The sequence below is a fragment of the Sus scrofa genome, chromosome 1 (assembly GCF_054392235.1).
Source record: "Sus scrofa isolate SSC_HxYL_T2T_F1_AM1 chromosome 1, Sscrofa_HxYL_maternal_Yorkshire_Landrace_v2.0, whole genome shotgun sequence".
Lineage (NCBI taxonomy): Eukaryota > Metazoa > Chordata > Mammalia > Artiodactyla > Suidae > Sus > Sus scrofa.
Window position 1 is genome coordinate 170621437 of NC_139383.1, and position 14096 is coordinate 170635532.

Consider the following 14096-nt stretch of genomic DNA (forward strand, 5'->3'; position numbering starts at 1 on the left):
TTTCCCTTCTATTTAAGTTTTATTAAAAGAAGTGCTAAGGTACTGAGGTGCAGTACATCATATTTATTACCAAAATTATTAACAAATATACAAAACTTTTACATGTAATTTTCTTACATCCATTTATTCTCTATAATACTGATTTTTGTTCAAGTAGGTTATCTACAGTATGTAAACATCCCTTGGATTGACCTCACACAGATTAGGAAAGCCCTCTAACCCATGCTTTTATCAGATACTTCTTTTTATTTGGCTTTCATTTGTAGCATCTAATCTTCACATTTGGCACATGGAAGAGATTTCTACAGTGCAAAAGAGGCAGATTTTGTTTTCCTTCTGAACAATTTTGCAGGGGCACAGTTAAAGAGCTGAGAGAACAAGAGCCCTGTAACTTCATGGAGGTGGATTTGTTGTAATGCCAACTCTTGGTTCAGCCATTAAACTTGAGGGTAAAGTCAATGCCTCTTCCTTCTCCCACCCTCCCACCCATCCCCCATGCAAGGCCAATTCGGCCTTAACCTTGTCTGAAAAGGGTTAATTCCATCCACTCCAGAACAAGTAGGTTAATTTCACCGAGGAAGAATTTTTTCAGTGTTCTTTTGTGTGGGTTGATTTGTGCGGTGTGATGATGAGCCAGCAGAACTCTTAAATGGAGAATAAAATAGGATGGGAAAAACAAAACAAAAAACAAAAGATAGGACAGTATCGTTTCAATTACACCTCGGCATTAAAAAGCACAGCCGCTTTGAGGCGGCAAAGTAACGAAGACCTTGGTGAATGGCAGAGAAAAGCCAAACCTGCCATATTCAACTCTGGACTCTATGCCTTGTAATACAGTGTCACGTAAATTAAAAAGAAAAAAAGGTCATCGCAGATTCTGCCCCCCTCCTCCTGTGTTTCCTTGTGATTATTTAACTTAATCTAACCAAGTAAAGCTGATCCAGAGAGAGCCCCATTCGCCCGCTCACCCCCATCCTGACTCTCCAGCACAATATTGCTCTCGTGGTTGCTTGTGCCTTGTCCGCGAAGCATCCGCCCAGAATGGCTAGGTTGGACCCGCGTCGGCTTCCGTCACCATAGGGGCGCGGGCCCCTCAGACGCCCCGTAGAGCTCCGCCAGCTTCCGGAAGCGGGGCCCCCAGTCTGTCAGGAAGTCGAAGCTCTGCTCTGAGTCCGATGTGGCTGACTGCAGGGAGCTCAGAGACCCGGCGACCGAGCCGTCCCCCTCGAACATGTACGTCTGCAGGGAGTCAAAGGGCGGGGCCCACAGGTCCATGTCGGCCTCGTAGAGCTTGGCCAGCACATAGCTGTGGACGGTACTGTTGACTGCGCACGTCTGAGGCACGTAGCGGGAGAGGCTCTCGATCTCGGGTAGCATGTCCTGCCGCGTCTTGGGGGCGCCTCCCGCCTGCGCCTCCCGCGGGTTCCACATGGCCGCGATGTCGAAGGCCTCGGTGTCCTCCTCGCCCCCGCCCTCGTCGTCGTAGCGGACGATGTTCTCGTGGATGTTCTCTTCGTCGTCGATGATGTACGGCTGTTTCCGGTGCCTCCTCATGGACAGGATGAGCAGCACCAGCACTGCCGGAGACAGAGCAGAGGGCATTTACGGAAGAGCCCTGGTTGTGTGGACGGTGACTAGAGCTCTGATCGGTTAGTACAGGTACAGGAAGGGCTGTCTGGGTGGTGAGCGCTCAGACGGCATTTGGATCTTTTACATCGCAGGGTCTACCCTGTCCGCACTCATTCTGCCATGTCTGGGATGGAGCGTTTGTAGGTAGAGAAATCCCATGTGACATGATGCCACGTGGTTCAGTTAGAGGTTGCATGTAAAGTCTCTTTGCATCACCTTACTGCTTTGAAATGTGTATCGTGTACACCCAGCCACCCACTGTAAATTCTCGACAGCAAAGCTCAAAGACCTGTGGCCGGCGGTGGAGTATATGATAAGGGTCAGATCATGTCTTCTATCTAAAGACGAATAAACTTTTTATTATAATGTGGAAATCTTACTCTATAGGTGGAACCTTGCTTTTTAGCATTAGTATCTCTATAAGATCCTCGTTGTTGAGCCTTAAACAACATGGGTTTGAACTACTGGGGACCACTTAGACGCAAATTTTTTTAAAATAAATACTTAGACTATAATACTTTTGCCACTGGTTGCCACAGATGCCAAACCGTGGATACTGAGGATTTTCTACAAGTTATACACGGATTTTTGACAGCAGGGAAGGTCGTTGCCCTTAACCCCACCCCACCATTGTTCAAGTTTCCACTCTGATTGTATATTAGTGCATATGCACATAGACACATATGTTTTTTTGGCGTCCTTTAACTTGTGGAAGTTCCTTGGCTAGGGATGGAATCCACAGCTGGAGCAATGATGGATCCTTAAACTGCTGCGACACAGCAGGAACTCCCTAGACACATATGTTAAATATGAGCCAAAGTCTTACTCTTTTTGTATTTTCTCCCCAAAATAAGAACTTAAATGACTGCCATTGTTCGGTTAACTCAGATTCCTCTGAGAAGCTTTCCATTAGGAAGAGGTTTGTGACTTTCTGGATCCAAAGATGTTCACGGAAGGGAGGGAAGGAGCAGTGACATTTTATATAATTCATCATGTTATCAAAGGAGTGCCACACTGTTAGATGTGCCCTTGCAGCCTTGGAAAAAAATTTTATCCCAACAAATTTTTTTTTTTTTTTTTTTTTTTTTTTTAAGATGTGTTCACTGGGGTTTAAAGGAGAGATAGAGATAATCCCATTGAACTGTTTATCTCTGTGACTGAAAATGTTTTCCAGGAAGTGTGTTGAGGTTTTAGCTGTAGAACTGCTATTGATTTTTTTTTTTCTGGCGTGCTTTGTTACAGCTGGTGAACAGTGACAGCTTGACAACACTGCAAAATAAGCCCCCGGTTTATCCAAGGGGGAAAAATGGAGTACAGTCATAAGCCCAGTAAGATTATGGAGTAACTTAAAAAAAAAATCACAATAATGGTCTTTAAAATTTGAATGTGAAATTAAAAAAAAATATTTATTATTATTTTTAATTTTTAGGGCTGCGCTTGCGACATATGGAAGTTCTCAGGCTGTGGGTCGAATTGGGGCTGCAGTCGCCAGCCTACACCACATCTACAGCAACGCAGGATCCGAGCTGCATCTGCAACCTACACCACAGCTCATGGCAATGCTGGATCCTTAACCCACTGAGCAAGGCCAAGGATGGAACCTGCATCCTCATGGATACTAGTTGGGTTCGTCACCCACTGAGCCACAATGGGAACTCTGGAATATGTTTTTTGTAAATTGAAATTAATGATGTTAACATGACATTTTCCCGAACAGCTCAGGTGACAAAATGTACACACAGGAAACAATGATATACTCTTGTATGTTATCTGTATGTGCAAAAATATAACTCACAGATTTTAGGACTGTGGGATTTCAGAGAAGTGGACTAATGAGGCTTTAAGGAAGTGGCTGGGGTGGGATTTGGATGGATGCAGGTTGAAGAAATAGGATTTTTAGTGAACTTGTTGTGTTTGTGAGATTCAGTAAACAGTTACTAAATTCAAATATCAAATATTTTTTAGATACTGTCTGAAGCATTGGGGAAATGGTTATGAAATGACTTCTGCTTTTAGAGGCTTACAGTCTAAAGAGATGATAGACATTAATGATTAATATGAATCTGGTAGTGATAAGGATTATCATAGAGTTACAAGTGTTTTGAAGAGAATCCAGAAGCAAGGCCAGTTAACTCTTCCTAGGGGACTGGGAAAACCTCCATGTAAGTGATACTAGAGTGGTAGGTGTGGTAGTTCAGAAAATGCTAGGAAGCAGAATTAGAAAAGTCTTTGCGTTTCTACTGGAAAAAATTAATTTGGCAATTTATAGAACTCTTAAAAAATAAAGATTGCTACATATCTTATTTTTTAGGTAATCAGATTTAAGTAACAAGTATTATATAACCCCCTGAAAATCACAGTTTGGGAAAAATGATCCTATTTAGCTGAAAGGCGTTCCTGACAGAAGAGAATCCGTTTTAGGATGTTTACTCTTTAGGATCTGTAGGCATAGAGCGTAAGGCCTATGAGATTTTCTAGGAACTAGGTGCATACTTAAGACATGAAAAAATATCCATAGTAAAAATTAATTTGTTTATTTCATTGTCCACAAAATAAAGGTTTTTTTTTGTGTGTGTGACAAATCGACTGCAGCTCAGTTTTATGAATTATATTTAATGTGGGATGTACACTCTTAGAAATAAAAGTGCCTAAAACTATGAGGATTTTATGACAGTTTTGCTTAATTTAGGTCCTGAAACTGTCTGTTTTGTGCAATTCGAAAGACAAGACATAATGGGTTTGGGAGGCACCAAATAAATTGCCCCTTGCATACCACTTCTCACTTGAGAGCTTCTTTGTGCCAGTCTCTTTAAATCAGTCTCCCCATAATGATGGCTTCTTTCACTGTTTGTGGGCTAAAATAAACTTACAATGTAAGACATTTTCCAAAGATGGTAGTAAGGACAGCCAGACTGGGAATTTCTCCTAGGAGCAAGTTTCTTCCAAGACCTCTTGCAGCTTACCCTGTTAGGGACTCAAGGACTCCCGGTGCCACCTTGTGGACACCCAGGAAATTGCAGGAGGGTTTTATTTATCAATACAGAAAGGGACCAGAAACTGTAACAGTGGTCTGATTGAGGTTACTTCTTTATACTGTTTCTCCCTTCATGTAGCGCCTAACTAAAAAAACAAAATTAAACATGATGTTGTATTTTAAAATGTTTTCCCAGAAGCATATTCCATAGGCCTACTAGAAATTCAGTCAAGCACTGATATTTTACAGTCAGACCTTTGTTTAATCTGATTCAGTCTCTTGGTGTGGAGATAAACCTGGGATCAGAGCTTAAATTCTAATTTAAATCCCCAGTGCTTTACTCTTTTCCCTTATGGAATGCTTGGAATTCTTTCATACTGAATAATATTACTGTCTACTAAGGTTGTTTTTCTCTAAGCAAAATATATATGCTAAGAATTAATTCAGTCAGAAGAGTTGGGAGATATGTACAGATATTTCTTTGGCTTTAGGAGTTGGTTTAGATGTTTTATGGTTTGTTTTTGAGTGTGGAGTTTGAAAACAATAGCATGAATGGCGTTATGTACAAGGGAGCTAGGTGGCTATTTTGCAGTATAACTATAGAGGAAGAAGAAAGGCTCTACTATCCCAGTAGTGCTTCTTCACTGGCCTGTCATCACATCTTTTTATTTCACCAGGAGAGGCAGACCGGCCCTGGTTAGAGGCCATGGTACCTGGGAGGGGTTCCAGGGCCCCCAAACAGCTTATCCTCCTGGATATCCATGTGGTTCACTCTGCCACTTCTTAAAAATCTCTGCTCAAGAGGTCTTCTTATCAGTGAGGTCTCCCCTGACCACCCTGTTTAAAATGGCACATACCCCATCTCCTGTTCTTCAGGACTCCCTGTCCCTCTTTCCATCCCTGACCGCCTCCAGCATCTGGGGAGGAACATTTGGGAGAAGGCCTGTACTTTGCAGATACAGGGCAGGCACAGTGCAGGGCCTGCCTGCACCTCAGTCCTGGCTCTGCCTCTGAGATTTGGCCTTGGGCCTGTCATTACCTCTTTGTGCCCTAGCTACCACTTACCTGAAATGAGGGGATTAGAAGACATGAGCATCATAGCCTGTCCAAAATTACCATTTGGTCCTATAATGTAAAAATGAACTTGCTTTGTTTTGAAGTAAGCTCTGTGAAGGCTCTATCCTGTTAATCCCAGCAACTAGAATGGCAACCTGGCCTATTGTAGATGCTTGACAAATAGATGTGCTTTTATCTGGCCAGAGAGGCCACAAATGCTTTGAAGGAAGTGATTGTCATCAATTTCTGTACTTTTCCCCAGCTTTGCTCTCCCACCTTTTCAGTAAAAGGGTGTGGAAAACCACTTCTGGACAGCTGTGTTGGCATGATAAGGGAATGATACCTTGATAAGCACATGCAGGACCCCGAAGAATGGAAAGGAGCCCATTACTCACCTAAGAGGACAAAGATGCAGGCCAGGATGGCGATGAGGGCACCGCGACTCAGACTGACGGGGAGCATGTAGGCCTCGGGGCTGCAGGACAGGACGTGGCCGTCATCGTCACAGCTGCACACCTGGATAGTCAGTGTGCCTGTGCTGCTCAGCACTGGCTGCCCGTTGTCTGATATCAGGATGGGCAGGTAAAAGACGCTCTGCTCCTGCTGCCGGAAGCCAGACCTCCTGGTTAGAATCCGGGCAGTGTTATCTGAAGAGGACAGGGATTCCAGGATTGAAAAGGGAGAGGGGAGAGGAAAAATGGAAGAACCAAGAAGTGAATTAATTTTTTTGGATTTGAAAGCAAGGGGGCAGCTCCAGGCCTGGTGGCTTTCCCTGGAGGCGGTCACCTACAGCCTACCAGGTGTGTCAGGATCAGTGTTTGGATTCAGAAACCAAGATTTTTGCTTGCTTCTAGGCAAAACCCTGAGGCCTCGGAGAAAAACCCTTTTTGAGAGTCTGTCTTACCCTTTGTGACATAAAGTGCCCAGGGCGAACTGTCAGACTTCAGATGTGACTGAAATGTCCCTGGGAAAGCTTGACAGGAATGAACAATCACTGGTGACTTGTGGTCCCTGTTTGGTCTCCCTCAGCAGCTTTCCAGGGCCCTGGTGCTGCTTTGCGCCTCCAGGAAAAGAATGCCGAGGAGCCCACGTGGTTATGGCAGATTGCTTATTTTTGCCACTTTATCTGGAATTCATGTCTTTTGCTATTTTCTTTCATGCCTTTGAAATGCAGTTACGAACTCCTGTGCTTTCTGACGAACCTGCTCATTTAGCAGCAGCTTATTTGAAATCCCCTAATCATATGACACACACTGTTATTTCCTGCTATCTGGTGGTCTAAGTTTAAGCAATTAATATGAATTTGGTGAAAATTCAATACTAGTCCTCTCCCCCCCCCCCAGTTTGAAAGGGATTAACAAAATTGTTTGATATGTTTCCACAAAGCTGGTGTGTGCATGTTTGTGTGTATTTATATTTGCCTAATGTAGTATTTGGGGATCTTTTTAAAAAAAATCTGTATATCAGATATATTTTTTGCAAAGCTTGTATCTTTTCCAGCAGCGGAAAAGTTTGAGAGACATGGTAGGACATATAAGCAGTGACTCTCAAAGCTAACATCATCAGGAGTTCCCATCGTGGCGCAGTGGTTAATGAATCTGACTAGGAACCATGAGGTTGTGGGTTCGATCCCTGGCCTTGCTCAGTGGATTAAGGATCTGGCATTTCCATGGGTTGTGGTGTAGGTCACAGATGAGTTTCGGATCTGGCGTTTCTGTGGCTCTGGCGTAGGCTGGTGGCTACAGCTCCGATTCGACCCCTAGCCTGGGAACCTGCATGTTCCAAGGGTGCGGCCCTAGAAAAGACAAAAGACAAAAAAAGAAAGCTAACATCATCAATTTGAAAGGTCTTCTGGATGTGTTTCACATTTCACAGAGAAGAGTCTAAAACTTCTTAAAAAATTTTTAGAGCCTAACCAAAGTAAACGTTATTTATATCAGTATTTCTGGACATAATAAAGGGATTATACTTTTCTATCCTCTTGAATTTGGGTATGTCTGTATGATTGGCTTGAGATGATGAAAATGAGCAAAAGTGATTCATGTCACTTCCAGGAAGGAGCAACAGCTGGTGTGTGATTCTCATGCCTTCTTGCCTTGGTGTAGTATGTGAAAGAACATTTGATTGTTTTGTTTGTTTTCTTTTTATGACTGCACCTGCTGCATATGAAAATTCCTGGGCTAGGGGCTGAATTGGAGCTGCAGCTGAGGCCTACACCACAGCCACAGCAACGCTGGATCTGAGCTGCACCTATGACTTGTGCTAAAGCTTGTAACAATGTCGGATGCTTAACCCATTAAGTGAGGCTGGGAAATGAACCTGTGTTGTGAGAAAACATTTGAGATGGAGAGCCAGGCAGCCTGGGAAGCCTACACATGGACAGCTGTCCTTGGTCAGCAGACCCACAGTTGGCTTTATGCGGACAAGAAATTAACTTTAGTTGCATCAGGCCGCTGAGATTTTGGTGTCATTTGTTCCTTAGCATAGCCTAGCCTCTTCTGACTAGGACATTCTTCCTTATTTAATTTTTTACCTCCTCCTCCCTCTTCTTTTCCATGGTAGCTGTTTTTATTGCATACTTATGTGCTAGGTACTTAGATTTTACATGCAGTATCTCATTTAATCGTCATCACAATTTGGTGAGACAGGGGTAATTTCACCTTTTTGCAGTGAGAAAATTAAGGCCAAGAGAGATTACATAATTGGTTGAAAGTCACTAGTTTAGTGGCAGAGCTGGGATTTGAACTCTGGTCTCTGACTCCAGATATACACTCCTTCCACTGTGCTGTGTAACCACTTACTTTTTATAACATTAATGTTGAAAATTATTCAACTAATTGAAATCTCATCCTGTTTTGGTACAGTACTTTTTCCTCTCATTTCATTCTCAGTGGAGAAAGATATCAGTTGGTTGTCAACCTAAAGATTATATTCATATACCCACCTACCACACAGTCCACCTTTTTGTCTGTTTTCCAGATTTAAGGGCTAAGTACTATTAATTCTGATACACAGTTTTACTTTTTTTTTTTCCTTTTGAAAACATCAAGTTTTTCTCCAACAAATCTTTTTATTTTTATTTTTCATTTTAATCAAGGCCAGTTCATGGGACTTTTAGAAAGTCTGACAAGAGCTGAATTTCATATAAGTATTACATTATGCTTACTGCATATCATATGTTTCTTGGTCTCAGAACTATCTAGAATTAAAGAAAAAAAAGGTCAGAGTATCACATTGGTGAGATTAGTCCTAGAAGGGAGCTGACATATGCTAGCCACTTACATAATTTTTGAATGTAATAACTAGAATGAATTTTTTTTTTTTTTTTTTGTCTTTTCTAGGGCCGCACCCAGGGCATATGGAGGTTCCCAGGCTAGGGGTCTAATCAGAGCTGTAGCCGCAGGCCTACACCACAGCCAAAGCAATGCCAGATCCAAGCCGCGGCTGCGACCTACACCTCAGCTCACACAACGTTGGATCCTTAACCCACTGAGTGAGTCCAGGGATTGAACCTGCAACCTCATGGTTCCTAGTTGGATTTGTTTCCACTGTGCCACGACGGGAACTCCTAGAATGAATATTGAATGTAGTAACTAGAGCTTGAATAGCCTATTTGGAAATAGCATTTGTTTCCAGAGTGACACAAAACTCTGTGTGTGTGTGGGGTGGGGGGGGGCTAAACAGGAGGTCCCAACTTTCAGTCTCAGTCTTAACACTTACTCATTCTCTGATATTGGGCCATTTGCTTTTTTTCCTTATCTTTCAAATGAGACAGTGAAAATCAGAGGGGTTAATAACTTCCTTAAAATTTTATAGGACTATTGTAAATATCAAATAAAGCAAAGTATGGGAAAATTCATGTGAAGCTGTGAAGAATACGCACAATTCTTTTCATAATGCTTTTGGGATTTAGAAAAAGTAAGAAAGGCATTACTTGAGATAGTGCGGTGTTGTGTTCATAAAGGAGTACCATGTTTTGGGCATGGGAGTTGGGGGCCTTGACAGTAGATCCACTATATCAGATGTTGGTCAATTTTTTGATGAGCCTCATTAAAGGATACTCAAGGGATAAATTGTTATGAGGAAACTGAGTTCATATTTTCCCTTGAAGTTGCACTTATTTCCTTTTGGAAAACCTTCTAAGAGATGAATCATTTCTTTTTATAGTCATCATGTTCCTGCAGCCCATCTTTTTAAGGTATTGGATCTGAGAATTGGTGCCCAAAGTCATCATTAAGAAATTTGCAGCATTCTGTTGCATATTGTTTCTATATTGATTCTGACAAATATCACAGTGAAGGAATAGGGTGACAGCTAAAAAATTGAAGAAACAACACAATATGTTATTTTTTTTTTTCCTCCTAGGATTTCCACTATAAAACCAATCCTGAAGGGACTGAAACAACTTTTTGCAGGAAAGGTTTCCAGATGAAGCAGATAAAATAATAATTCAAAATTTGATCCAGTAACAAAATCAGGATCTTTAATTGCAGCACTTCTGTTGTTTTAATTTATGTTACTCTTCAGAATTATTATAGTGATTCGATGATTTTATGTAGAAGATTAAAGGGATGACTTGGAAGAATGCTTTCCACTGAGAAGAAAACAAGTTTGATATTCTCAAATTTTAATGGCAAAATATCATGTGGAATGGAATGAATACTTTAAGTCCCAAATAGCTGACATTTGACACTAAGACTAGGTGTGCCTAAATTGTGACTCTTTGTTACCCTCTATTTGGATCGTTATAACATGACAGCATTTTAGAGTTGGAATAAAAATGCCACTGCAGCCCAGAGAAGTGATGCCCTCCCTCCCCAAGGTTAGACAGCTAGTTTGTCACGGAATTAGTAACAGAAGGGATTCTCTTGGCAGATTTGAATTATTTTTTCACTTGCTCTGACCTTTCTCTGAAAATCTTCTGGCCAGACTGCATAAGCTCCTCCTTTTCCCATCTGTACCTAATGAAGAACGTGCTTAGGTCTGTAAACTCCGTAGCTTATTTGAATGCTTTTTGGAGTAGACAAGTCTAGAATTCCGTTCCAGCAAAGCTGCGATGGGAAGCACTTTCTGGAGTAGAGAATCTCACCTGGCTGTTCTTTCTGAATCATTCCAAAGTCATAAAGTAGTTTCGATGCCAGAACTCATTGTGTTCCTGTATTTACTCTTTGCTCTCTCTAATACTTAGTCTTTGTCTTCCTTTTGTTCTGGGAGCTTTTCACTGTTTCCCCCTTGATCTTTGTGTTGAAGTATTCCCTCAGGTTTTTCTCTTTATCTAGCTTTTTTCTGTCACTTTCTGCGGTTCTTCCTGTAGTTGAAGAACACACAAACATGGTGCCCTTTGTGGGGATGAAGGAAGGCCTTTGCCCATGTGCCTGGCACAGAGCCAGCGCTCAGGCATTTGTGAACTGACTGAATGAAAGTTTTAGAATCAGCAGAGGACGTTCCTTGTCTCTGATGTTCTGAAACAAAACTTTAAAAGATCACACAAGTTAGCATTAATGTCCTCCCTGCTATTCAAAGAACTGGTGACTTCTGACACTGCCTGATAGAGAAACCCAGCGTATCCAGCCCATAATGTAGAAAAGCATCGTAGCCAGCTGATTACCTTGGTTGTCCCTTATGGTGAAGTTGGGGTTGTTAGCAGCCTCAGGGGCCAGGCTGTAGTAGAAGTGCTGGCCGTTGCGTGGGTCATCTTGGTCCACTGCACTCACTGTCTGGATCAGCTAAGGCAGGGACAGGAAATCAGATGAGTCAGAGTCAAAAGAAAAACTTCAAGGTCAGGTGAGGTCCCAAACCCTGAAATTCAGCAGGGGACCCTGAAACTTTCCCGGGCAGTCTCTGTGCTATCACACATTGCAGAATTGAATTTTGGTTAATTGTCGGGCCTGAGTATGTTAACAGGCACAGGGTAGATGTTACCAAAATACCTCAGATATTAGATATTGACATTACATACTGTCTTCATCCCAAGTCTAGCGCTTTTTAGGCAGTCCAAAGAGAAGACTTTGAGTAAGAGAACTCTGGGATGCCATAAGGTCCTGCTTGTTTCCCAGTTTGTCCTCTCACCCTCACCTTCAGGTTAAGGGTTCACAGTCAAGTCACTGTCTTTGAGAGGCCCTTGACCAACGCCTAGTGGGAAGTCAGCAGACACTACGTTGACTGTGTCAGGTTAGTGGAAAACAGATGTGAGAGGATGGGTCACAGGGCAGTCACTCTTTGTTGGCAAGAAGGGGAGCTAGACAAAGTGTAGAGCCCAAGGGCTCCAGGGTGGGGTGTATAGACTAGAGTCAGAAGCAAAGCTTGGGACTGAGGAGAGCAAGAGGTGGGGCTTCCTCTTGAGGTCCTTGGCCAAAATTTGGCCTTTTCCACAATGCTTATCAGTGTAGTAAGTTACCATGAAGGTTTTGAAGATGGAAAAGTTCCTAAAGAAAGTGGTGTGAAATATACCACTGAAACCCCAGCAGGCAGACTGAGGGGATATAGAAAAGGGAGGTATATAAAAAGGGGTAAAGGCAGACTGTGGAAGGGGTCATCTCCTTTCTGTGTGTCTGTTCTATCAGCCAATAGCACAGGCTCCCTCCACCGCTCTTGGGCCTGGCCCTGTAGACATGACACTCCTGCTGTCAAAAGCTGACAATTAATAGGGTAGAAAATGGAACATTAAAGATCAGCTGGAGGGCTGAGGTGGGCTTGCTTCATATTTGTTTCTTCATCTGTAAATTAAGGGAGATAATGCTACCCTCACAATAGGCTGAAGATGAAATAACAGAGGAGGAAGCTTCCACCAAGGGGTCTGCTGGTAAACATGGTGTTACTGAGATCTCTCTTCAGTGAAGGAATTGGTACCTTCACCCATCACTTTCTGTGGAAATTGCTCCATTGCTGAGAGCCACCTCTCCACAGTCAGCACGTCCTTCTAGGATAGCTGACATCCACTAGCTGATGTGAGGGTATATCCCATCTCAACTCAGGGAAAATCCTAGTTCTGGAACTCTGTGGAGTCACTCAAGGCTGTTAGTGGGTCTGCACTGCAGCTGGACTCCTTTTGCCCAGTCCTGCAAAAGTTCTTCCCTTCCTTGGGCGTTGGCCCAAGGATGTTCCTTAATAAACACCTTAGACCAGAACTTTTCAGGAAATGCCTCCTGGTGAACCCATCTGGCAACTGGCCTCTGTTGAATCTAAAGGTTAGGGGAATGGAGCTCTAATAAAGGATAGGGAATAGGGGAGCACTGAGGATAAATCTGCCCCACAGTCCAGCTTGATATCAGTGCTGCTCACACACAGGGTCACCCCATTGCCCCGTCCCTGCCAAGACAAGTCCTATACATTCTGCACCAAATATGTGAAGACATATTTCTTGATGAATGTTATAAATAGGTGATTATGCATAACTTGGCAAACAGTTGGAAAGTCATTTATGAATATCTGACCTGTGAACTCATATGTATGTATATGAATGAGGTGGGGACCTGAGGCATATGACGGGTTGGTTATAGGACTTTAAGGAATGGTCAGCAAAGACACTGCCTCACTGGGTCCAAGGTCCAGAGCACAGAGCTTGCCCTCCTGGCCTTTTCCTCCCAGCAGGTCTGATTTCATCCTCAGCCTCACTTGCCATGCAAGATTCTGGCACCTCAGACATCGTCTGATTTCTTTCTGGGCTTCTTTCCTCACCAAGAGGAAAGCACATTTCCTTGCTCAGCAAATGCAAGGCTGACAATAATGTCTGACAAATCTAACACTAGGAGGCCCAATTCTTTACAAACCAGATGTACCTACTGAGCTGTGTGCTTTTGAAAATCTTCAAAACATGTCCCAGAGCCAAAATCAAAGGGCAGGATTTATGTATCTTGGGCAAAAGATGACAATTATGACAGACCATGACAGATTAGTGGCTTACGATCTGAACTTGAAGTCACAGATAAAGTGTGCTTCCAAGAACTGTATAATAGATGATTAGAAGATGTATAGGTGGCATAGGCTTGTGTGCTCCTGTCCTATTCCTTAAGAAAGGAAATGTTTCACTTTAGGGGGGAGGGGATGTTTAATTTATTGTGCTACTATTACTCTTATATTGCAGATGAAAAATTCACCTCTTTTCATTATAAAGTATTATATATTTGTCATAATAATACATAAAACAAAATTTATATATTGTATTTCTTCAATATATATGTAAATCATCACATTACATACAAAAATTATTAAAACAAAGGCCCAAATCCTCTCACTCAAATCTCTTTGCACAGTAACTTTTGCTGGTTTTTTTTTTTTTTTTTTTTTTTGTCTTTTGTTGTTGTTATTGTTGTTGTTGTTGTTGTTGCTATCTCCTGGGCCGCTCCCGCGGCATATGGAGGTTCCCAGGCCAGGGGTCGAATCAGAGCTGTAGCCACCGGCCTACGCCAGAGCCACAGCAACGCGTGATCCGAGCCGC

General features: G+C 42.6%; 2 protein-coding genes across 6 annotated transcripts in view; one reads left to right on the forward strand and one right to left on the reverse strand.

The window, feature by feature from the left end:
* The window catches only part of CDH20 (cadherin 20), a 208220-nt gene continuing 194124 nt past the window's right edge, over positions 1-14096 (reverse strand). For both annotated transcript variants that reach the window (XM_013993290.3, XM_084977335.1), the window contains 3 exons: positions 11268-11385; positions 6055-6306; positions 1-1577 (listed from right to left, as the gene is read on the reverse strand). In XM_013993290.3, coding sequence (XP_013848744.2) covers positions 1072-1577; positions 6055-6306; positions 11268-11385 — 876 coding nt within the window. In that variant the 3' untranslated portion in view covers positions 1-1071. The remainder of the gene's footprint in view (positions 1578-6054; positions 6307-11267; positions 11386-14096) is intronic.
* LOC102165284 (uncharacterized) overlaps positions 1140-14096 on the forward strand; it is a 780066-nt gene continuing 767109 nt past the window's right edge. For 2 of the 4 annotated variants that reach the window (XR_014816043.1, XM_084977349.1), the window contains exon 1: positions 1140-1649. The gene's annotated coding sequence lies outside the window, so the exon portion shown is untranslated. Of the gene's footprint in view, positions 1660-14096 lie in introns of all 4 variants that reach the window. The other 2 variants (XR_014816052.1, XR_014816046.1) reach the window with 1 other exon arrangement.